At 38.3% G+C, this 26,603-nt stretch overlaps 1 protein-coding gene across 6 annotated transcripts in view; it reads right to left on the reverse strand.

Moving 5' to 3' along the window:
- The window catches only part of KHDRBS2 (KH RNA binding domain containing, signal transduction associated 2), a 393,310-nt gene that overhangs the window by 38,632 nt on the left and 328,075 nt on the right, over positions 1 to 26,603 (reverse strand). For all 6 annotated transcript variants that reach the window (XR_008748216.1, XR_008748214.1, XR_008748217.1 and 3 more), the window contains exon 8: positions 13,823 to 13,881. Coding sequence is in view for 1 of the 6 variants with exons in the window: in XM_055811149.1 (XP_055667124.1) it covers positions 13,823 to 13,881 (59 nt within the window). In the remaining 5 variants the exon portion in view is untranslated. The remainder of the gene's footprint in view (positions 1 to 13,822; positions 13,882 to 26,603) is intronic.

Genomic DNA, 26,603 nt, shown 5'->3' on the forward strand with positions numbered 1-26,603 from the left:
CTAGAGGTGTTACTGGCCCACTAACTTCCTCATCTCAGGCACTCCTTCACTGAAATCAGCTATATTTCCCAAAACCAAGAGGTGAATTTGCCCCTCCAATCACATCAGAGCTGTCAAAGAGTTTAAAGTTTTGTGATGCAGATTTCTTTCCAGTTTTGGTTTAAGATAGCCAACCATTAGTAATATACTGGCTATTCTTCTAGTGCAAATGAAGTATTATATATCTACTGACCTCCTTATTGTCCAAACTTCATTTTAAAAAGGAATAAGGACATTGTTGATGTCAAGAAAGAATTATTCTTTCTGGCCATTCACCTCTGAAGTTTAAAAGCTGCTGCTGCCTATTTTTTTTTTTTTAGTAACACTTAAAGACTTCTGAGACTTTAAAAATTCTCTTTGAATAAATGAAACTCATCACATATGCACTTTCATTTAGTACAAAAAAACCACAACACCTCTCTTAGAAAACAGAGTACCTGTCCTTTTTTTTACCTGACTAATTGGAGTATCTAATATTGTTACAGATCTACAGCCTCAAAAAATGACCTATATTTGAAAGACTCCAGGAATGAGCAGAGGTAGCAGAAAGAAAGCTTGACTAAACTGAAGCATTTTTGTTAATGAGCCTGTTGTTTTTTAATGGCATGATTTTACTGCTGGTATCTTGTTTTTGCTAATCACTGCTGACTTTTGTGGCCACTAAGAAAATAATTAGCTGACTCTAGACTGAAATACTGAATGGTTAAAACCAGTATCAAAGATTGCTTTTGTAAGAAGCTAATGCTCTATGAAAACAGGAAAATGAAAATATAAAACATAAAAAGCCTGTTAAAATTCTGAAAGCTGTTTCTTCTCTGCAAGATATCTTCTCTGCAACTACATTTCATTATCTCATTGCCTTGGGGTGTCAAGGGAAAGGTTGGGGAGGGGGAGCACCAGCTGCAGAGCTCAAGTGATACTGAGGCTAGCATGTGTGAGGAGTGGACATCTCTGGAGAAGATTTGGTAGCAGCTGATCTTGCTATGGAACAAGAAACAATCCTGCTGTGATTTTTTTTGTGCACTCCATTTATTTTCTTTTTCTTTGAGCTGCTCATTACGTTCTCTTGTTGAGTATCAGGGGTTTTATGGTCATGCGAAACCAAAGTTTACTGTGAAAAGCTATTGCCTAGAGGGCTGAAGAAGTGGCAGCCAATACGATATAGTCCTAAATCCTCAAGTCTCTCATTCCTACAGGGAATCAGTTTCCATATAGCGAATTTAAAAATCCTGCCTCTGCAGTATGTTTCATTGCACCCTTTAAAAATGGCATTTTGCTGTAAATGTGCTGCAGCTTCAATTACCCTTTGCTGAAGTGTCACTGCATTTGCAGGGAGGCCTTGGGGAAAAGTAAGGTTTAGATAAAAAAGGAGAAGCTTTATTTATATAAATGAAAATAGCTAAAGTAGTAAAAATACTCACTAAATGTACAACACAAAGACAAACCAATTTCTTGTTCCCTTTGAGTCCCCTCCCCCACCTCCAGACTGAAACACCTTCATATAAAAGTGAAATGTACAGTCTTTCTGGCAGTACTCATATAGTAAAAAATGACTTTATACTACCCATTGGAAGAAGCTGTTTTTCCTTGACTAACAGTGTTCTTAAAGTAAATTGCTGCTGTGGCTGTACCAGCTTCTGAGACAGAACAAGAACAGAAACGTGATTTGTGGCACAAGTCTCTTACATTCTTTTTTTGCAGTAATATGGTGGACCTACTTGTTTGATTTCAAACTTTAACAAGGAAGGATGACGGTCACAACTTATTTGCATGTATTTGGTTACATCATCAAAATATGGAAGGACGGTTGACAGCTAACAGCTCTTGTTGATATTGCATGATAAACCCTACTGCATTAATAGGTGAACCTACAGCCAAAATTTAGATGAAAGTTTTAGGATTACAGCTTTCAACCAGGAAAACACTGGCTTTTATCGGTCATACAACAGTAAAGGATTATATATTTGTATTGGATAAAGCAAAATGATATGGAGCAACACTATCAAGAGTCTCTGAAGCACAGGATGCTAATAAATTACTAGATGCAGCCACACCAAAAATGAAATTACAGTATTATTGCCTTTTTCTACAGGCATTTTTAATGAAGAACAATATACACTCATGCTAGTAATTAAAGGTTCCTTGATGTGCAAAGTCGCTCTTTTATACGCCAGTTCCAGTACTCCAAGGTGACCTTTTTTCTTTCAGCATCAAGGCAGGGGTCCTGAGAATAGGGGGGCTCTGTCTGCAGGAATACCCTTAAAGGACTGAAGCCATACGACTACCTCAGTAGTCACACAGAGATTTGGGTAGCTCGTTGGGTAGCAGAAGGGTTGAAAGTCCCTTCAGCCTTTTTGAGTCCCAGGCTGAGTTTCATTGTGTTTCTGAACATTTGAGGACAGTGGAGTCAGGTCTTTCTCTGAAAGGCTGTGCCAAAATGGAAAGGAAAGAGAACATGGATATATTTTATCTTAATAGAGTGACGTGTTAATGAAGGGGGAAACTGCGAGGGATTTCAGGTGGAAGAGCAGGTAAGAGCTGTAGCCTTGCAGAGAGAAAGGTAACCCGGAGAACTGCTAGCGAGTCTGTGAATCAGCGTGCTCAAGAGCTGAAGGGATGTGCAAGGAGGTCATTGATTCCTTTTCCTCCTGACTCCCATGCAAAGAAACCCTGTGGAGTCCAACCTCCCTGCTCCTTCAGTGATGTCCAGCCTGCCATCCAGCCCCTCTGCCCTAATGCGCTCCTCTCGCCCTCTGTCCTTTCCACTTCTGTCTGTCCCCAGTGCTACCGGGTGTCACAGACTGTGACTGAAAAGAAATCCATGCAGGCAGCTTAATAATTGAGGGCTGGGGGTCCAGTTTCTCCAGGAATTTGGTGTTATTGCCAACTTGTAACATCTTCCAGATGTTGCCATTCTTACCTAGAGAAGAAATACTATATGCTTTGCTTTCAGAAACTAAAAGTATAAGTTATGGCATCATAAAACAGTTTAGAGGTGAGGAATCTGAGTGTGCTTGGGCATGAGGGTTGCTTTGGGTGCGGTAACCAGCATTGTAGCAAATTTTTGGGTGGCTACTTTGATAAGAAATGTGAAGTCATGGGCACAGCTCTTTTAATTACACTGGATACTTCTTTCAATTTGCTGTATGCTCCCTGTGACTCGATATTTGAAGCTCACATTTGGGATACATAGATTAATAGCTATTATCACAGGTAATCAGCACCCTTGGTTTATGAATAATTGAAATTACGTGTTAGTATTTTTGCACTGCTTTTTACAATCGAGATAGACTCTTAGTTGCTGTGTTCCTTGAGTTGTATAAATACATCCAGTATCTATTAGATATTATTGTTATATTAGCTGAGACTATTTTTAAGATTATTGTTTGATCAATTGTTAGTAGACTCAGTAGCTCTGATCTACTGTTCAAATACAGAATTTAAGTTAGGTCTTTTTCTCACTGGAAAGTCAGAATGAAAAAAAGGTCACAGTATTTTTAGCCCCCGAAATTCCTTTGGATGTGGGGTCACTAAATGGTACGATGTGTAAAAGAGGTAGATACATAAGATGTTGTTTCTGTCTTAGTATTTTACTTCTGTATATTGAAAACACAGAAAAAAAATCATGGTGGTCCATATACCTCAAAATTCTACCCAAAGCAGTGGCTATCATCTGATGCTTAAACGTCTTCTAGCACAAAATTCAAGAAAAGCACGTATTCATAGCACTTCTACTCTTCAGTCAGCATTCTGCAACCTTGTCATGGAATTTTCTGGCCTTGAATAAAACTCTTTCATAAATGCAAAGAGGGTAACAATACGAGAAATTAAAAGGCAGATCATATTAACAGATGTTTTAAAATTAAAAAATACATATTAACAGCATGTGACTTGCATATGAATATGTTATTTCCTAATGATTTTACATTTATATTCATTGCTTAGTCCCTGTAATAATAAAGACTTGATCACTTCTTCTTCCTGGTAACTTATCTAACGTCTGAATATTGCCCACAATTTTTGGGCATAATTTTATTCATCTCCAATCAATTATTTTAGGACAGGTGGCCAGGAAGAGATAAAAAGAGCTATTCTGTTTAGATAGTTAGGATGTATATAACTGCAATCAAGATAAGGTTTAATTTGATTTGCCATTTAGCTTTCAGTGTTATTAGAAACATAAAATTTGCTTTTAATTCAGAATAAAATAGTTTTCTTTCCTACAAGGAAAAATAGCTCTGCCTTCTTTGCAAGGCCATTACATTGCATTGTCCTGGTTTCGTTTGGGACAGAATTAATTTTCTTCTCAGTAGCTGGTGCAGTGCTGTGGTTTGGATTTGGTGGGAGAACAAAGCTGACAGCACACGGATGGTTTTGGGTGTTGCTGGGTGATGCTTATACAAATTCAAGAACTTTTTAGTTTCTCAGGCTTTGCCAGAGAGAGGGCTGGAGGGACATGGGAAACTGGGAGAGGACACAGCTAGAACAGATGACCTTAATTAGCCAAAGAGGAATTCCATACCATGGGGCACCATGCTCAGTATATAAACTGGGGTGGGGTCTGGCCAGGGACTGCCAGTCACTGCTAGGGACTGGCTGGGCATCAGTCAGCGGGAGGTCAGAAGTTGTATTGGGCATCACTTGTTTTCTTTTCTCCCTTCCCTTTGGATTTAATTTCTCTCCCCCTCTCCCTCCTTTTCATTATAATCATTATTGTTGTTATTATTATTGCTCTTTCATTTTTATTTTATTTCAATTATTAAATTATTCTTATCTCAACCCTCAAGTTTTACATTCCTTTCTAACTCTCCTCCCCATCCCTCTGGGTGAGGGGGCAGCGTGTGAGCGGCTGCGTGGTGCTTAGTTACCAGCCGGGGTTAAACCACAACAGCGCACATTTGGAGAGAGCACACCACACTAGTGATGGAGCATAAGTGGAATTCAGGATTTGTGATTCCTAGCTCTACTTGTTGTTTGCTCAGTGACCTTGGATAATTGTTTAATATTTCGTGGTATGGCTTCCTCACTGGTAGAATAAGACAGGAACACCTCCCTCCCTTGGGTGTTCTGAGATGTAATTAATTGCCTGAGCAGTAAGAGGGAAGTGATGTATATCTGCTGAGCAGAAGACCCACTAGAAACCAGACATTTAACTTTAAAAAGAGAACACTGAAAATTAGAATGATTTTCTTAGGATAATTGAATTTGTGCTGTCTTTCTAGCAAACTTCCAAACTTCTCCTTCCATGGAAAGATGGGTGGAAACAACGTACAAAGCAATGGTTGGAAAATTTGCCCTACACAAGCTACTGACTGAAGTTCAACTAACAGTGAAAAGCTGGGATTTCACCCCATAAATCCACATGGAAAAGACAGTTGTACTTTTCTTGTGTCATAACTAGACATATATGTATTATTTTAGACACAAATTCAGTAACAGTTTTTGTCTCGTTTTTCTTTTAATGAGAGTATCTGCTTATTTTTTCACTTTCTGCTCTATTTTCGCTTATCTGCAAAGCCTGCAACACACACAGGATTTTCTGACTTTATATCCATGCATTTTATAATTTTGTGAGAAGAAAAGCTGAAATGGCTATCTTTCAAATCACAAATGGTACCTTTCTAATTGAAATGCGGAATCCTGTCAGAAGACAATGTTTTCAAACACAGGCTCAAAACCACTATGCTTATTTATGCCATGCTAAGTACCACTTATTTTACAAAATCTACTGCATATGCAATATATATGGCTTAAAACCTAAAAATGCTTGGAAAACCTTATGGTTTAATAGTCTACTTTCTGAACTTAGCTGTAACTGTTTTAAAAGACTACCGTCCCTATGCTTGACAGTACCTTCTCTTCAGGAGGGCTAACAAATTAGACCGCATGAGTACTCCAAATCTACTTCAGTATTGTGAGCTGCCCTGGCTTACACTGATAGTGGAGAAGCGCATAAATCCTCCAGCTGACCAGCCCTGGAGCAGAGGAGGAGTGCTCGTGCACTCCACTCTGCCAGCTCTCCCTGCAGGTTAAGTAATGTCAGCAAGAGAAGCAGTAAAGACTACTGGAGAAAATAATTTCTTACAAGGCTTCAGCCACTTCTGCAGTGAACATCTGCCTCAGACAGGAAAGGAGCAGCATCAGAGTGCACAGGTAACTAGCTTGGGAAACTGCAACACAGGGAGGAGACAGGCTATTATCAGTGTTGCTGTGAGGTGGGTGTGCAAGTGACAGTGTGGAGGGAGTTTTATTTTTCTCTAATTTTCAGTTAAAATTATTTTTCCATTACTTAATGGCAATACAACATGAAACATGCAGTGGTATACTGTGTCTGGAATTACACAGACAGTCACTACTACATGCACATCAGTATTGCAGGACTTTTGTCTTAGATTCTCCAACTCTGTGGTTCCCACAGTGAAAGGCAGTGAAATTACAATTTGAAATACTACATAGGAAAGTTTTGCATGATTTACTTATTCTTACTGTGTCATAGGAAATGATTTATAATTCAGTGGTAATAGAGGAGGCACAAGTCACTATAAATTAAAAGTACTCTCTTCTCTCATGCTACATGTGGATTTTTTTCAATGTTGTAGCATAATAGCTGAAGTACAAAAAATTTAGGATATACAGTCAGTTAAAAGAATGTGACAGGTTTAAATATGGAACTTTCTGAAGAATTATAGCCTAATTAAAACACTGATTTGACAAAACAGAAATAACTTTAGCATCATCCCCACAGTAGCCGTCATAGCCGAATTCATAATGTGCTCCTTTTCCTGCAGACTTTCAAAATCATGCTCTTATGAAAATCATAAATCTCTTCTGAGGGAATAAATAGTATTTTGGAGACAGCTAAGGTGCTTCTTCCAGTAAAAGAATTGATAAAAATCAAGCAGATGCTTTTGACAGTTCATTCTGTCCCACAGAGTAGGAATTGGATCTCTGACACCCTAATAAGTATAGGAATGGCTGAAATAGAAGATTAAAGGAGGAAAATTTATTTGGTATATCTTCTCTCCATTTGTAGTAGAAGTCTTCAACAACTCCTGTTTCTGATGGAAGAAAAATAAAGCAGAGTAGAGGAAGACTCAGGAGCACTTCTGAGTTCCCAGGGCTGGGTGTACACCTGCCTCGCGTTCAGGGAGAGACCAGATGCCTCTATCAGTGCAAAATAAAGGCAATCATGCAGGCCCATAGCATGCTCCAGCATCGTTTGGGAGAGAACCATGGCACATGCAGGAAAGTCATTAGCCTGGACAGCTGGAGAGGCATCAGGACTCAGGAGCTCTACTAGTATTAGCACACAATGCATACAAGTAGGAATGATCTGCAGAGTGAAACAGCTGATGCTGTGGACCTCATGTTCATACTAAACGGCTTTTAGAGAATTTTTCTAGTTTAGCCTCTGAACTTAATTCTCACAAACGGATGGGACTGCATCTTTGGTTTAGTTTCAAACTAAAAGTCATGTACTTGGAGCCCACTCAGTGATGTGAGAGGAAGAGTGATAGATGGAGACAACTGGGAGATCTGCTTCAACAGAGCACTCCTGGTGCTATGCCAGTGCAGAAGCACCCAGCACGTGCTAATCTGCCTGCCCAGTGCTCTGTTGAGGCACAGCAGAAAAACCTCCACCACATTGGCACGGTCTGTGTCCTGTTACCTCTGAGATGCCTAATCAATACTAAGATGCTTCAAGACCTAGAAACCAAAGGAAGTTTTCTTTGGTATGTTGCCAGTGATATTTTCTATCAGATACCAAATGTATATACTCAGATGATATAAATGAATGATCAGTGCACATTATTAAGACTTTATTAATCAGTGTTAGTAAAGATCTTACCTGTAATCACAAGCTATGGGAAGTCAAACACTGTAATGAGGAGGATCAGACCACTGTCTCTTACATCTGTGTAACAGTCACTACCTTATTTGGTTGCTTACATTTGAAGACCTAAATGGGACTAGGCTAGAAAATAATAAGGTAAGGAACCTTTAGCACCCTGAGCTTAATGAATATTAGGACTAATGATCTGCAATACTAAAGTTATTAAAAATAAGGAGGAAGGAAGCTGAACAAACCTCTTATATCTTTACCTGCAGAGCAATTGCTAAGAAGTGCTTTTTCAAAATTTATAAACACTTTTCTGTATACATTGCAGCATGGCTTCATCTAGCTTTGTCACTGACACAGGTAAATCAATACAGGGTTTATTTCAAACTAGGATGGTAGTTACTCAAGTTTCTGCATGAAATGAGCATCCTTATGTCTCATAACAAACTATGAGAATTTTTCTCCTAAGGTAACAACTCTTAATCAACCTATTTATCAGAATTCCTGAAGTTTGAACCCTCCACAAACTCTTTCCTGTCCAAGTTTCATCATTACATAGTTATTTTTACTTTACCCTGTTTAGCAGAAGCTATCATTGGTATTCTAAAAAAAAAATATATATAAAAATACTAGATAAGATGCACTTCAGGACAAACACAAACTCCAAATATAAACAAGATAATAAAACACTACTGGAACATTGCTATACATTTTTAGTAGTTAGCCCTATAAAGCCCTATAAAGAATTTGTTTATAAAGTGCTGTCTGTGTAGGGCATTACTTCATAAATTAATTGTCATCACAACTGCAAAGCTCTCATATTGAGTGACTGGTGGGAAATTATTTGTGAAATAGTCAGTTAAATCATTGTAGCAACATTTTACAACTTATATGATGTCTTACATTAAAAGGAATTATACCAAACAGTTATACTCTCCAATTTTAATTAAAGATGAAATTATCCTAAAACCAAATACCAGTTGTTTACAAGTGAGCACTTAATGCTAAACTGGAGTAGAATATGCACTAGAGAATGTGGCAATTATTGCAATGTGTGCATTTGAAAATTTTTGGTGAAGATAAAAACATACTGAAATAATGTCTCCTTGACACAATGGCTGCGCATGCAGTAAACAGTCTTGTGAGCTCTTCCTGAAGAGCAGCAGGAATGTGAGTGGAGCTCACTTATGTATTACCTATTTGTACAGGCGACAAGGTACAGATTAAGCTTCCTAACTCTTGCCTAAGGCTTTTGACATATGGTGTTATTCTAATTTAATTGTGGTGGTTTAGGAGGTTATAGATTTTAACCCTCTCCTTTCACCCTTTGCCTAAGGTTTCTGCTTTTTTGATAGTAGCAACAGAAGTCCATGTCTACTGTCCTCTCAGATACTGCAGTTCATGACCTGGCATAAAAACACAGATGGCCACCATTTTCAGGTAATATCCAAGGCAGTACGTACACCAGGCTGTGAGCTATACCATGTGACAGCAGGCACACTCTTTACTTTCCTCCATCCTCGCTATGGCAGTTTCAGCCTTTGGAAGCAGAGGCAGGAGCCTCTTCAAACTTCTGCTGCAGAAAGTGGCAGAGTTCATCTGCTAGAGTCCGAAGCCTTTGGAAGAACTCAGACAGAAATATCTGATAAAGAAAACCTTGAGTGCTCTGACCGGTGCAAGGGAAGAAAAGAATTCAGATGGAACAACTCCGAGGCAGGTCAGATACAATTAATATAGCTTATAAGGTACTGGATGTGCCTTGCTAGCACGTCATATCATCTCTTTTATCTTTCTAAAGTGGCCCAACACAGCACAACACTTGTATCAAAATTCCTGGTTCCTCTAAAAAACAGGAAAAAGGAGAAAGAAATGGGGACGTGAATAGTTTACAAAAGGCTTTTCCTTTACAGTGCTCCTGTCCAGTGAAGGTGCTTTTTGGACTTGGGCGTGACATCACATATGGGCAGGAATGGATCTTAGTTACACAATTTTTAGTTGCACATTTTATCCTAATCAATTTATAAGACAAATCATTAAATTAATGTTTTCACTAGATACCTCCTCAGATGACAACAGTGCCAGAAGGGAAACCACAAAATTATTAAAGTATAAGGACAGCAATGGATATAAACGTTTTGTTCATAAATTAATCCAATTTCATGCTTTCCGTTTTAAAACGGAAGCATTACCATCAAGTTAAAACGACACTATTTAGACTCCTAAATATAAATTCATATCTGAAGATATCAAGACCTTCAGTGGTATAAGTATCATAAATGTTTACAGAGTGTGATTATAGGTCAGGATGCTTTACATTTTTGAAAATTGTACAGTACTTTAAGTGACTGGCCTTTTAAAGTGCCTGCTAAAGGTACGTCCATATCACTCACATGAGGAAGCCCGTAAGGCCTACTTCCACCAAGATTTTCAGGCATATGTCCTGAATTTATGTTTCTCAGCCCACAGCAGTGATCTTCAAATTTCTCTAGCATAGCTGCATAATTCTGATCCTATAAAAAATTTGTAGGAATCTCATAATTCCTTAGTAGAGTATTTCCAGGTGCCCAGAGGTTGCTGCAGGGAATGCTTTGAAGTCTCTCTACTTTGATCCTTCTGAGAGACAGGGTGGCCAGCGTATCAAATCACAATAGTTAGACACAAAATTGTCTAGCTGCATGAGAGGGTTCTGTGCTATGAATTTTTATTCATGGGACACCTCAGTCATGGGAAATAGCGTGGGGTTTACATATAGCCTTCTAAGCTGTTTTGCTATTGTCTTGGTAAGTTCCTTGGTTGGATTTGGAGGGGTTTGAAATCTCAGGAACCTTCACATCAGAAACTGAACACTGAGTCAAGGCAACTAACTCAAATTGTAGATTTTACAATGGCAAATAGTGTGTAAGAATTCATCTTGCCCAGCCTCAGATAAGCAACTTAGGCCACTTTTTTAGTATGCCATCTAACCAAAAGAAAGATGAACTTCCTGAGAATGACATGGTATTCACGTGGGCTCTGCTCTGAAACACCCCTGTCATTTTTGCAAATCTACCATGAACAACCCACAAATGCATAAATCTTAAGAACTTCTGAGGAAACAGTGCCCCCGGTCAGGCTTCTCCACAAGCTCTTTTAAAAGGAGCATAGAAGCGCCCATGAGACAAAAACCACAAGCTACTTCTCAGGAGCCCAGACAGAAAGAAAGGTCAGAGCAGGCAGCTCAGGTAGGAGTACTGTGGTGCTGTAAGAATACTTCACAAACTAGACACAGCTCTGTATTATACTTAAAAAATAATTTGTAATTACAAAATAGTATAGTTATTGGGTCGAATCTACTTCATGAAAAAGAATAAAAGAAAACCTTCCTGGGATTGAGAACTTTCCTCTCTAAAGATAAATTGGAAGCAAGAGGATGCACAGGAGAAAATACAGAAATGCCAAGCTAGTCTTTTTTTGATAATTCTGATACCGTTATTGGAAGGGATAAGGGTAAAAAGACAAGTTGTTACACAAAACGTCTAAGAGACAACAACAAGAAGACACCAGTTCTATGTTCATGTATCATTTGTGTGTGGTTTTATTCAGAGTTTGGGAGATTTCCGATTACTGATGTGTACCAGAAAGAATTGTAGAGGAGGAATATAACCTTGCTGTGGAAGGTAAAACAAGGTGTGAAACTGAACTGTGCTGAAAGAAAGACTTGATTTCTGCAGGATGGTGAAAAATGAAGGGACAGCTGGTTTTATACAGTGGGATCAATTCAGAAGACTCACAAAGAATTGCAAAACATTCTTAAAAAGCAAAGAACTAGGAAGAGTTCTCTGTGAACAGAGAATTAAGATAAAAGCTACATGAGGATGAGAAGGGGTGGCACCAGACTGCTTGTTGGCTAGGTGGGAGGCACTGAAAAAGTCAGATATAGAAAGAATATCAGTATATGTACCAAGAATTCAGAAAGCGAGGAAGTCAAGCATATGTTCTATATCTCTGTATATTCAGATTACCTCCTCAGATAAATGGTGGTGATTTTGGGATGATGGAAGTTCACGCACAGGCTTCCAGAGCAATGCACCAGCAAATTCAATGCTACGGTAAGTGAACCAACAGGAGCACAAACACTCACATATAAATGCATCTGATTACAAAAAGTAGAAAAATTGTAATTTGGAATATTACTCCATTTTAAAGTTTATTCCATTTTATCAGTAAAACTGCTCCAGACCTTTGTATTCAAAAACCAGCTCAGAAAACAGCAAAAAAGCCAGTCCACAGTTATCAACCATGTATTTTAAGACACGGTCTAGCAAAGCAAACCCAGGCATTTTGAGTTTGTTTCAGCTGCTGAATGGGGGGGGGGGGGGGGGGGGGGGGGGGCGGGAAGTAGCTTCATGCAGAGCATAAATTAAGTCATGATCCCAATCTTTGAACACTTTGTAAGCTTTAGCTAATTAGTCCACTCAAAACCCCTGCTGGGAAAACAAGTAATATTTTTCTGGTTTTACAAATGAGGGATTGGAGGAAGAGTGACATTAAATGTCTTACCCAAACGCATGGAGATTCAGTGTGGGGGAGTCTAGTTAAAAGTTAAGCAGCGGGTAATTCTTACTGCTGAGCCCAAGACTATGCTTTTCTGCATCACCCAAACCCTTAGCACTGCGTTTGGGAAGATAGGTGGAGAGGGGATCTGTAGAGGGGAGGAAAGGCCTTTCACTGCAGGTATTAAGAAAGCCTGTACAAAAAGGAAACTAAACAACAGGTAACTGAACCACACATTTGTATGGATAAATTATTATTATTATTACTTGTTTAGCGCTGAAAATGTGCTCAGCTGCAAATTGTATTATCCAGATGTATTGTGAGTACTGATTACACAAAACAATATTTCTGATTATGCAATGCAATAATTTTGACATCTCAGTAATGTCTCATGATTTCTGTACAAAGGAAACTGCAACTTTGTATTACATTTGCTTCACAGCTGCATGAATAAAATTATTTCTTTCAAGCAGCAATCCTTATATAACCTCTTACTGTAACTTTTACCTGCAGCATCATTTCAAACAGCTCTCACTTTCTCAATGCTTTGGAAGTCACAATGTAAACTTATGATACTTTATTAGTAGTAGTAAATCAAGCATGACACCTCTGCTGAATATACTAAAGTCAGTCACTAATCTGACAATAGTCAGCTTCGCTCTGCTATTTCAGTGAAAACTTCAGAGTGAGATTTGCTGTGCCATCTGATGGTATAATGTACCGAAAAAATATTGATAGGAAAAGATGGACCAGATCCTAGTTATTGAAACCCATTACTACTATCAAACAACAGACCTAGAAAACAGGCTATACACACTGGAGCAACACTTTCTTTTCCTCTCATGCCCTCGGTTCCCATAAAGTGGAACTATTCCGGCTCTGACACAGCTTCAGTGGGGAGGTGCAAAGACTACAGCACTCCCTCTACTCGTAGTGACTGGTGTGGCATGAGGTACTCCTTCGTCTCGCTGCGGTGGGGGTTCCCACGGTGGTACAGCACCCTCTCCTTCCACTTTGATTAAGCCTGTATTTCAAAATCTCACAAAACTTGCTGGTTGAAGTGATGCATATGGCAGTAGCAGATGCATACTATTGTTGGCACATCAAGCAGACTGAAACGTAAGACTGTGAAATACATTCAGGCACTAATCAGAAACTTCAGTGTTGCTGTTAAACTGATTTGTGACTGTGATTAATTGGCTTTGTAATTTTGATCAAAATTGATCTGTCAAATTTTCTGGCCCAACTTCAGTAAGTCAAACCTCTCCCTAAAGTTAGACAAATCCATTTTGTTTGGTCTTTGTAAAAGCAGAGAAAGAAAGAAAAGTATATGGAAGTAATTTCTGCATTTTCAGTGACAGATTTTTTCTTATGATTTCACGCTATTCCTGAAGAAAGAATAGACCTTACCATAGCTGTCATAAGCCTCTTCGCTTGTTCCGTGACCATAGTCATAATATTCAGGCACACTGTAACAGATTCAGATAGCCATGTCACTATTGTCATAGGTAACCAACTCCAAACAAAAACAGAACACAGAAAATGAAATGTATTTTAACATTTTTACATGATATCATAGTCCAGCTAGTCTCAGGGACAGTGAGAATTTTAAAAATATGAAGGAAAATATTTCAGTGACAATAACAGCTATTATACAGCACATCAAATTTTTTATCTACTGAGCATAAAACAGATTTGGTCCTAAATATGTAAACCTAGGAGATCTTGACAAACACTGACAGAAATTCTATTTGCAAAAATAAGGTCTGAAATAAGACCATTCACTTTATTATTCACTACTGTTAAACTGCCAAAAGAGGTGTTAATCTCATTTATCTGTAAATCCAAACATTTATGTGGTATCAAACTCAACATAGTTTATTTTCCCCAGAGCTGAGTGTATTTTATTGTGCGGAACCTGTTAAGTACTTATCTTTACTAAAAACACTGAGAGGTTTTCAGCTTTGCTTCTGAAGAAGAAAGAATGTTTCTGCTGCTTGTAGAGAGGAACCTGATTCTCCACAGCCCTCTTCCTTATGCAGTTATTGCACACCCACAGAAAGTTTTAATATAGTAATCAATAAAACATATATTGAAAGTAGTGAGGGTCAAGGAGTAGAAAGTCAGACTTAGTCTCAAACCCACTTTTTCACTGTTTTCTGTTAATTAACAAAAATTATGTATGGTCATATTAACATGTAATCAAAAGATTTCAGATCATAGTTACATCCTGATAATCAGCAATCCCCAGCTATCACCTGGAGTGGACAGCCAGAAAATTTGACCTTTAAGACATAGAATCATAGAATCATTTAGGCTAGAAAAGACCTTTGAGATCATCAAGTCCAACCATCAACCCAGGACTGCCAAGTCCATCACTAAACTATGTCACTAAGCACAACATCTATATGTTTATTAACCCGGGACTGCCAAGTCCATCACTAAACTATGTCACTAAGCACAGCCTCTGTATGTTTTTTAAACACCGCCAGGAACGGTGATCCCACCACATCCCTGGGCAGCCAGTTCCAATGCTTGACTAACCTTTCAGTGAAGAAATTTTTCCCAATATCCAGTCCAAACCTCCCCTCATGTAACTTGAGCTCATTTCCTCTTGCTCTGCTACTAGTTATCTGGGAGAAGAGACCAAGCCCCACCTGCCTACAGCCTCCTTTCAGGCAGCTGTAGAGAGCAATAAAGTCCAGACCCATCCCACCCAGAGCTGCCTCCTCTCTAAACTAAATAATCCCAGTTCCCTCAGCTGTTTCTCATTAGACTTGTGCTCCTGACCCTTCACCAGCTTTGTTATCCTAAATAATGAAATGGAAATTGAACTATTCACACTTTTGCTTGACTGCTTTTATTATTTACAGTTTGCATTGTGGTTTTGGTACCTGGTACCAAATTCAAGATCAGACTACTGCTGTTATCAGGTACCAGATAGACATAACAAGAATCAGTCTCTGCCCAGAAAAAACCTACAAACCCCATGAATTCTACTATATTGCATTTCTTCCATCTGCAGTGAACCAAACAGAAAATGTAACACTTTCCGTGCTGTTAATTTTTTGTTGTTGTCACTTTGGCTTCTTTTTCCTTGCATGCTGTGTGAGACAGACTCTTGCAAACTGAACAGAAGCAGTTCAATATTGCGTCATTTATAACATTATATAACAGGCTATTTTCCATATTGAATTATTGTTTTAAAAACATTAGTTTACACTTAAAAGGGAAGCTCAGTTGACAGTGGAGTGTAAGTAAAAATACTTCAAAAATGCAATAGAGATAAGCAAGCAATCTGTAACAACTATTTTCTTAAACTAATTTTGACTTCTTAGTTCACAAACTATCTGTAATCAGACTTTTAATTTCTTGAGCTTAATAGCTATCTGTAACTATTTTTGGAATAAGTTCTGAGAACATGCGCTGTACCTCACTTGAGAGCACTGATTGTGTGTATTCTGATCACTGATATTCAAACTGTTTTGATTTGGGACATGTCATCCCCTGACTGGCTAGGCACCGCTCTCATAGTCAGTTTTCAGCTACAAATATCTGTAGGACTTTTTTGAAATGAAAATGCAACTATAAATGTTGTGCATTAATTTAGTAATTTAGCCAGAAGTCATTCATGTGAGTGGATAGGACACCGATGTCAATATCTCAGACAAACAAAATTAATTTGCTAAAGCAGTTGCAGAAAGTCGACATAGGAGTGACATGAATGAAAATTAAGTTAATACTTCTAAAGCTTTTTCCCAACGCCAGCCAAGCTCTACAGGAGATAATCACTGCAGAGCATTGCCTTCCAGGATAATGGGAGGCATCCAGTTGCTTGAAAATAAATTATCTAAATATATACAACCTCCTATTGAAGTGGTGTAAGAAACAAACAAGAAGAATCTTTTATTTGTTGAACATACTAAGCATTCTGTACTATTTTGCCATGATTCTAGTAGCCAGCTAAATAAAATTACAGGATTATGTAAGACGAAGTAGAGCACAGGCAGCATCTGGGTTAAATCATGTGTCTAGTTATATCTACAGAGCTCATGGTTTAGACCTAAAATTGCACGAAATGTTCAGAACAGGCAGATGACATACCACCACCACCTGGGAGACCACTGTATGCAAAGTCTCATGTAATACAATTTTTGCCTACTGTCTCCTTTTCTGGGTAGAGTGTTGGGCTAGTGAGGGGAGTTACAGGAGAAGGGACCCCAGAACTCTCATCTTCTGTCAGCAGGTAAGATGCTAATATTTCTTCCTGATCCATTTTACAAAACAAAGCGACTGCATCCAAAGGTCAGCTTTAAAAAGAGTGCATTTGGGACCCAGTCCAAAGGCCAACAAGTTATCAACAGCAGTCCTGCTTTCAGTGGTCACTGAGTAGGGCCTTGAGCTATTACCCTCGAGATGACATCCAGCAAAACGCAAGACTTGCAAGAGCACATAAAAATTCATTGCTACATTATTGTTATTGTAAGTTTTTATTAGAGAAATATACACAATCATACAGACAATGAGGATGTGAGATAAAAATCCTGTACAGTGAACATTCTGAGCTGAAATACATTATAAACAGAATACAAAGTTCATACTCAGACCATTAAAATAAGAAACAATCTGTATTGCAACTGTAGAAAGGAAGTGATTTTTTATATACTGCATATTTGATGTCTGCGAGCACAATACTTAACACATTTCTGAAAACATATAATTTATAGCACAATACATGATTGTGATCTAAGTTCTCCAACTTCATTTCCCTGAATAATACACATTTTCATAGATTTGAGCCAAAATGGTACTTCAAATTCTTTTCCAACTCATATTAGAAAGCTTTTTGAACAATACCTAAATGAAGAAAATTTCTTAGTATGAAATACCTGACTTAAACTCATGTTTTGTGAGCCAGACTGCTTATCCATTCGTCTGATTTATCTTGAACTTTTCTGAATATTCACAGGAATCCACTATATGCGTTTATTTGTAAATATTTTCCTCTGGTTTTTAGCAAAGTGAACAATGAACGATGTTTATTAAAAATGGAGGCTAGAATATGGCTTTGCATACATGGAGTTCTTCTTTTTTCAATTATTGAACTACAAAGAGATGTAGTTCTTTTGCATTGTGCCCAGCTGTGGAAGGAAACAGTAAGCAAATGCATTCAGCACAAATAAAACTTGTTTATATAATTTTAAAGTTCTCAGACTGTTCCTGCAAAATATGGTGATCACGAGCTTCAGAAACCTCAGGCTCTCTTGGCAGTGCTAATTGAAACAAGACACCGTTACCTGTCATTAGCATTCATTACTTTCAAGCAACATGAAGTGTAATTTCCTTAAGTACATGCACCCTCCTGAAAGCAGGATGCAATACATTTTACAAAGCAGATACGATTAACTCATTACCAACTTCTCAGCTTTTACTCCTGATTTTTCAAAGCATTGCGCTATACTTCAGCACCAGACTTCTGAAACACAGAGGTCTCGATGGGCCGTAACTTAGACTTTAGTCACCTCCTACATGTACCACTTAGTGGACGAATACATGGGAGGTGCCTTCTAACCTGAATTATCTGGTGTTCCTGTGATATGACAAAGGCTCAAACACAGAGACTCTCTTATCTAAACAGCAAGCTTAAAAGCCAACAGAGGCTTTTAAACCTCTTTTTAACTGGGACTTTTTCAAACTGACTTTAGCTAAGCAAAACTGAATTCCAGTTCGACTGTGTCACCACCCTTGGGAAACCACACAGCCTGTTATCCAAAAGGCTGTAGAGAAGGATGTTTTAAGGTGGTTTAAGCAGAGAGCCACAAACAGATGAGTTAAGATTGAAGCCACAAACCCCTGACTCTTGGGTAAACAAGCCACCTGGGCGAAGGGTGATGTTCACCACCCAGAGATCAATGGAGTTAGGTATAGGATATTGTGATGTTAATAATAGCCTTTGACAAATCTTTTCCTGCACCTGCAGGAAGCTGCTGGCAAGAGACCCCAGGTCAACAACATTACCATCTGGTTGCTCTTTCAGCTTCTGTAAGGTAAGGCAGCAGAACATTACAAGAACTGAAGAAGCGGAGTACTTCTTGTTCCCTCATGTGGTTGGTTATGTGTGGTGGTTTTTATTTTTTTTTTTGTCTATCTTCCTTTTTCTCCTTTTACTCTTTACTTTTACTTGCTGAGGGATGCATCTAACTTTTTACTCTCTAATTGTGGCGCACAAGATGTGTTTGCAGAAATACAATGGGCCCACTAAAGCCGAAGCTGAAAGTTACGGGAAAGGGTTCATCTGCTTTAAACACTGGTAAGAGTGAATCCATGTGTGAAGTGTGTTCTGTAGTATAACCTGAAAGATCCTGCAAAACCAAAAGCCTTTGATTAAGACCTATTGAGCTAGATTTAACAGATATTTTTTTCTGTGAAGTCATTATTATATCATTATTATATGATTTTTCTTTCTTAATGGTTGTGCTTTTTAACTGGGAGAGTATATTCTAGAATATTATATGAATCTTTTAGTAGGAAATGTTTGGGAAAGAGCTAGTCAATTTAGAAAAGAGGCTTTTGATAAACCTTGGAGTTGTAACAGCCATTAGGTAATACTCAGGCTTTTTTTGTGAAATACTTGAATTGGTCCAAATTGGAGATTCAGCTGATGCCAGTGAAGTTCCACAGTTCATATTAAAAAATTCCATGTTAGCCTTCTAAGAAGTAAAAATAATTCTTGAGAGACTTATCTCTTTGTGTTGTGGCACTCAGCAATGTGAGAGTAAACCGATATTGTGTTTTAGGATCAGCACTTTGAATAGGGATTCCTGGCCTTTGGTCAGCTTGCAATCAGCATCTATATTTTAGATAGATACATATAAATGAAACTTTATCACTCCTTATAGATATATCCCGGGCCGGGTTAGCCTCAGACAACAGATTCCTGAGGCAAGCTAACACCCAGGACAATTCAAAAAGACCCCTAGGATGGGATTCAATATTGTAGACAACTCCTATTCTTTTCACTTCCTACCATGGATACTTTGAGGTCTGGGTCTCCTATCTCTTGTTATCTCCCTCTTTGTATCATTTCTGCTGAGTAATCCTTGGAGTTTAGCATTGTCAACATCGATAATTGTTAGCATAGCACCTATGCTAACAGGATCCTAACGCTACTGCAGTTGTTTTATGTAAGACTGCATTTGTAATGCTTCCCTTCAACACACGGGAGGAAGCCAGCAGCATTTAACACATAGTTGGCCATGAAAGAAAAGCTATTTACACAAAGCAGTATGCTTCTGCTTGGAAGACAGGTGAGCAAGATTTGCATTCACATGTATTGCAATATATGCAATTTCTATAAAATAGTATTTCATAACATTTCATAGTGGAAACGTGTGGATAAAGAAATAATCCTCCTAGGAATCTGAAACTTACTGGAACATCTCTATTTAACAGAGCATTATATTTATAGAAAAGATGAGAAATCTGTTGAATAAAGGAACTTTTTGTAGGATTCAGCCTTAAATCACAAATATAGTCCTTTACTAAATAGATCTTTAGAACTAATGAAATAATATGGTAAATATTTTCATGGATAGTCTCCCTTTTTCTGAAAGCTTGAGTTTGATTTTGTCTAGTATTTTTCACAGAGAGGAATGTCTCCATTACAATACTCCCTGGATTTATTTAGAAGCTTACAACATGACTGAAGTTAAACTATATCTCATCATTCTCTAGCATTTTCCTGTGTTTGATTTCATGCTACTGCAAATCTGTATTAAAAACATATAAGAAATAACGAAGCCAGTAGAGTTATGCAAGCATAGGAGTGGAGAGCCATCATAATTACAAGATGACATTGGGTTCTGAACTTTTTGCAAAATCTGAAATAGAAACTAATTAGCTATTTTTATTTGCTACAGCCACAGACACATGGGGATTTCTATTGAAATATTCTCCGTTCAGCTGTACTTTTCTCATAGACACCGAAGGATGACTGAGTAGTTCAGAATGTAATATGAAATGTCTGCAAACACAGTATTTGCGAAGGGAATGATGCAGAATTTTAGGAATCCTACCCAGTTTTAGAGGAAAAACTTTTCTTTACTTCAGAGTAATGCAGTTTGATTCCATTTTGCTCATTGAATCAAATAAATAAGAAGTGGCATTTGAAAACAGTTTTTGATGATGAATGCCCTAAGTGGATTGCTGTGAAGATACATAAAATGTCATATTCTAGGCTTCCTGGCTTGATTGATTTCAACAGGTTGGAAATAAAATATAGGGAAATCTTTATTTATGAACAGGTGGATATAAGACAAAGCCAAAATGAAATATGACAGTAATGAAAAGTATAAATACAATGCATACTGGTTAAAAAGTAAGAGTGCATAGTAGAGGAAATAATAATGAATAAAGAACCAGTGTAACCACTCTACCTAATGCAGCTTGGATTGTATTTATGTGTCTACGTAATTACTATATAGTAATATTTTTTTGACACTGAAAGAGAATAGAGTAAACCTCTGATTATATCACCAAAAGATTTAACCATGTGATAATCCTCTAAATAAATTAATGATTATTCACAGTCCTGTCTAGCCATGCTTTTTAAACTAAGGACAAAATTGTTTCATTCAACTATGGACAGCTCTCTCCACAACTAGTTTGCGAGAATGTTTTACAAAGAAAGTTGTCAAAAACAGTAGGACAGGATTACATAAAGATATCTGATCGTTGCTTTTAATATTTACTAGACTTGTTTCTAAATTCAAGGAAGATTGCTGACCTCTCTCAGTGTTCTCCTTCTGAATGCATCAGAACATAGGAATCTGAGAAATGCCATTTACTAAAGCTCCTCAGCAAGTCATCAGGAAAGAGAATATGTGAATATGATTGTGAGTTTCTCAAGGGCAACTCTAAATCTTTGTCTCAAGACTGTTCAGAAATATTTGCTCCCGAGTTCTTTGGTATTCATTTAAACAGCCAAAGATCCCTGACCATATCTGCTGTGTTTTGCTTGGAAATCTCTCCACAGTATTATAGTTGGGGATTCAGTTGGAGGGAAGGTAGATATCTGGACGCCTCGGGGAATGCTGAACTACATTACAAATGGTAAGTACAAACACACCAGAGACATTGGCAAGAGACAGGAACTTATAGAAGCCTGCTGGGATTGTTCACTCTCCCCAAATGTCTATCAGCAGGTAAGCAATGTGGTAGATGTCATTTGAAGACTGAATCCAGAAACGGGGATCAGAACTTATCTGCTGTACAACAGCCATTTGTTTCTGGCTGTGGCTTTCTCAAATGATTGTTATAATTTGATTTTGAGAAGTTTTAAAATATAGCTTTCCTTCAAAAATGTATCAAAAAAAGATTCTGCACAAAATGGAATACGAGAGTCATTTCTGTCATACATGTAGAATTTTTTTCAGGAATTTTGACTCAAAGATATTTGAAGAATACATAAACTTTTCAGTTGTACAGCTCTAGCACAGTAAAGTGTTGATTGGCTACTTGGATTTCTAATTTTTTCAATGATGCTAATGAATTAATGCTGTTACATCACTTACAAGGACAAAGGTGGCCTCTAAACTGGGTGGCTCCAAGACAGCTATCGCATCAATTAAAGCTACGAGCAATCTGAATCCTGCTGCTATCTGCCCATAAGATCCACAGCAGAAGGTTTTTAGCAGCTCAGTTTTGCAGAATCATGGCAGACTTACGCTTTTCACAACTACAGATGTCAGTGAGAAGACTGACTAAACAAGTTCTGTTGCAGTTTGCCCTATTGTATGTACCCTGTCAGAAGAAGTCTATGTCAATATTTGAAACTAAAAGGAGCACCTCAGAGTTTACACTTTACGTGAGTTATCCATGATATTAATTTCCTTTGTAATAGCAAATTAATAAAACTCTTCACTCTCTTGATACTTTTGCATCTAAGATTTTTTTCCCTAATGATTTTTTCCCCTTTTCCGCATAAGTAAGGAGACAGTCAGAAACAAAGTTCATCCAGTGCTGCATTGTACTTCATTACGAGATGTATTATAGTCTTCAGTTTGTGTACATTTATGTATCTAGAGAAAATGTAACCTGTGAAAAATTAAGATCTGATATCTTTATTATGAGATCATCCTGAAGGAACGGACTAGAATTATTTGCTGTCATTCAACACAACACGAAAAACATATGAAAGTAGCTTGCTCTATTAAAAATACATTTACTTTTTTAGTGCTTGAAACATCACATTTAATTTAATTGTTCCTAAAAGGATTTCTATCAGTCGTAAAAACCCCACAAATCAAAATGGAGTTTGAAAATGGGATTAGCAGCCCACACTGTAGAAAAAAGGGGTTGTAAACAAGCTGTATGGTAGATAGCATGAATTTAATAGAAACACGAATAAGAAGGAAAAAAAGTTCCTTTTCAAAGTCAGTAACTTGTCATATTCCACCACTAAGATGGAATATATGCTTTTGAAATTTTCAGTGGTTCTGAGTCATAAGAACATGATTCAGAACTGCAGAGCCTATTACAGGCTGAACTGATAGGTATTGCTATGAGCATGTAGTTAAAGGGATGCTACTACATTGACATGGTCACAGAAACTATCTGGCATAGAAGAAAAGTGGACATAGGCAGCATATATGCCCTGAAACTTGTTTTTCTCGTTATACTTTTGTTATTAGCATTGAGAAAGATATGTCATGAGAAGACCTGTGTCACTGCAGGGTGGCATCTGTAACTGTAATATTTTGCACTATCTTAATTAAACTCTTATCACTGAAATATTTATTCTTCTTGTCAGTATGTTATGGGGTTTCTGATATTTGCAATCTATTTCCAGCCTATGATGGGAGTCACAGACTCTTCTTTCTTTAGTAAGCACCTTTTCAGCAACTCATTTTTCAGCTGAACTATGTTTTTTTTAAAAAAGCCAGACAGAACTAATGACAGAAGAACAAGCCAACTAATCAGCCCTGGAAGCCATAGCCAGTATACCAACTACCTGTTCACAAAAACCAGAACTGATTGATGTGACAGTGCTAATGCCAGGCACTGTGGAACAGGGAAATTATACCAAACCCAAATTTTAAGTTTCAGTGGACATTCATTTACTTCCTTTGCTTTTCCCTGTTAGGCACCATTGTTTACACTACATATGGTTGCCTAAGTGGATTAAATAGAACATACCCTTCCTAGTTCATCCCATCACCAGCCAGTCTGTCCCGTATTTCCTTAGTATCTCTTTTGGCTGTGAGACGTGGTACCTTTTAAATGAAACTGCTGGTGCTGGCAGAGACAAAGGTCAGTGGAGATGACTATAGCTATGGTAGCAGAGCTGAAGATGGCTCTGCTGGCCATCACGGTTCTCTGCTGATTCATCCGTAACTGATCCACTTCTGCAAAATTATTCTGTTGGTCTTGGCTGAGAGGTTTGGACACACTTTGGATGTGGTACAGTCTGGTCTCCTACCAACCTCTGGGTAACCAAAGAGGCAGATGTTGTAGATCCTCTCATAAAACTTCGCATCCTTTTCTCCTGGTGACCTAGTGTTCTCAGCTCATGAATCCTGAACAGTGGTGGTGGTTCAACAGACTTAAAAGTTCCTGCTAAGAAAATAAAAAAAGTGTATTATACTTTGAAAACTAACAGGATTCTCCTACATCTTCTGTGTTACAACTGAATAGGAAATTGATATTTCTACCATTTTGGAGCTTTGTTTTATGAACTTGCTTGTTGCCCTGTGAAAATCATATTTATTTATTCAAATTGGTTTCTGAGTGGGAATGGAAAGGAAGAAGGTTTGCCACTGCATGTTCCAACACGGCTTGAAGGTAAGAAGCCATTGAGAACATCAGCATGTTTGAAGGGCTAAGAATCATCAAAAAGTGGACAAGCAGTATACCTATACAGGCCTGCACAGGAACAACACCTACCTTAGCAATGGAAATTGGGCAGCATTTGATAGAATGGCTCACAGGTGAGGGTTGAGTCTAGGTAAGCACCTCTGCAGTGATAGTAATTTTGTTTATTGCCAGAATTCTATTAGGCAACCAGAATATACTTACAAGTTTTTAAGTACCAAGTGTAAGGGGAGTGGAAAACTTAAATGGGTATTAACTGGTTGCCGAGATGAGATGCTGCTGTTTGAGAACATCAGGCTAATTCTTTCCCTCACCTCCCTTCTGCACCTCACCATTGACACAACTGAACAGGCAATGGTGAAGAGCAGGGATGGCAATCATATTAAGAAAAGGATTTTTTACTTTTAAATAGCATGTCTAGGATTTATATTTTTTAAAAAAGTTGTCAGACTAGAGGTTTGAGAGGTGAATCTAGTTGGCAGAAGGGTTTCAGTGTTCTCTGCCTGACTTTAAGGTGCCTAGGGGAGTAGTGTATAAACTTAACAACTAGTGAATATGTCTTGGTGTGTCCGGGAGATGAAGACAGAGGGAAAAGAGGTTTCATCAAGAAATTCGAAGTGCAGTGCAACATTGCCCATGGGAAGTATGTCAGAAGTTGTCTTCCCCTTCCCACTGAAATGGTTGTTTCCTTGTTCTTTTTGGCATCGGACAAAGCTTTCATTCTGATTACCTTAAAAACTGTATTTTGACATCAGTATGAACAATTTTCTAAAATGAGCAGGGTTTCTGAATGTCCTCGCTATGCCTGTAGTCTTTCATGTAATCTTGTAAATAACAGTTATAGACATAGTTGGGAAGGGCGGCCAGTTGTTAATTTAAATCTTTGTGCTAGGGTTCCATCCTGTGTTCTGGGTTGTCATTATGGGGCAGGAAGATAAGCACGAAAAAAGGTGGCTTTAGAAATACAGCTTCTGTTACTTAAAACAAGACATACCTCACACAATATGGACTGTATTTGCCATAGCCCATAATTCCCCCCTTCCTAAAATAAGCCTCCCCAAACATAATAAAGTATGGGTGGCACTTACCATAGTGAGGGTCCTGCTGTTCTTTTTTTTCAAGTTGCTCCTTGTGTCCATTTCAAAGTGCTCTTGAGGTGCCTCTTAGCTCATTCAGCCACACACTTATTGTGGGTTTCATTCCAGTCTGATCCCGTGACTCTGTCATGGTCTCTTCCATAAATGACCCCATCCCCCTATTTTCAGCCTAAAAATAAGACTGCTGTCATGAAGGACAGAGCTCTTTGTCTGGGAGGGTGGCAGTGGCAGAGTTCATTAGAGAAGGACTTATACAAAATGTATGGCTGGACCTGCAACATTGTCCCCGACCCTTAAAACAAACCTTCAGGTAAGTGTGCACAGAAGTGCAGCATTTATCACTAATTGCATCTGGGTGGTCTTGGGGCTTGGTATTTTTGGTGATCCTTCTGCTAAATCACAATCCTTTGCTGTAGCACAGTGGTGTATGTCGATAGTGTGCTCATTTTCCCTGCTGTTGGCAGAGCCTGATTTATAAACGTCTAAATCAGACCTCTTGGGCAATGAAGGACTAAGGGCCCCGAGAAGGAATATATAGAGGCAGCAAGCCTCTGGTGAGCAAATGGGAAGTAGATGTGAGGTTTGGAAGACATAGTTAATAGGGATGGTGGTGGCAGGCTGTCCAAACACTAGCTTCATTCTGTGCATTGGGTGAGTAGGGGAACAAGGCACAACTTACTGTATGTGCTCTGCTCTAAAGCACCCTGAATTCAGCTTGCATTCAGCCCTCCATCCCATCTCATCTGTCTGTGCCCCCCATCCCAACACATTCTTCTATTTGAAGCAATGAAGAGAGCAAAGGATTGGTCAACATGCATGGTGAGACAGGCAGGAGTTTGTACTTTCTCTAAGAATTCCCATATTGATTCCTTAATGAGCCATAAAAAGTGAGTAGAAACTCTGACCTTAATGTGAACAGAAGCGTTCGTGCTCTGCCTTAAGTCACCAACTACAATTTATTCTTGTCTCATGCTTTAGAATTTCAGTCAATCCCGGCAGAGGGCAGTAATGATATTTTTCTTCCTGAGCACAGACAATGCCTACAAGTTTTTGTTATTTTTTTCCTGTAAATCACATACTGGATGAGATGAAGAAGTACTTTGAAGCAGTGCTACTTATCTTCTTTGTTAGGTGTGTGCATGCTATGTCTTGCTTATATGATTGGAGCATACTAATAATCAAGATCTGAGATTGGGAGAAAACTTTTTGATATATAGATCTAA

Source organism: Falco peregrinus, chromosome 7, assembly GCF_023634155.1.
Source record: "Falco peregrinus isolate bFalPer1 chromosome 7, bFalPer1.pri, whole genome shotgun sequence".
NCBI lineage: Eukaryota > Metazoa > Chordata > Aves > Falconiformes > Falconidae > Falco > Falco peregrinus.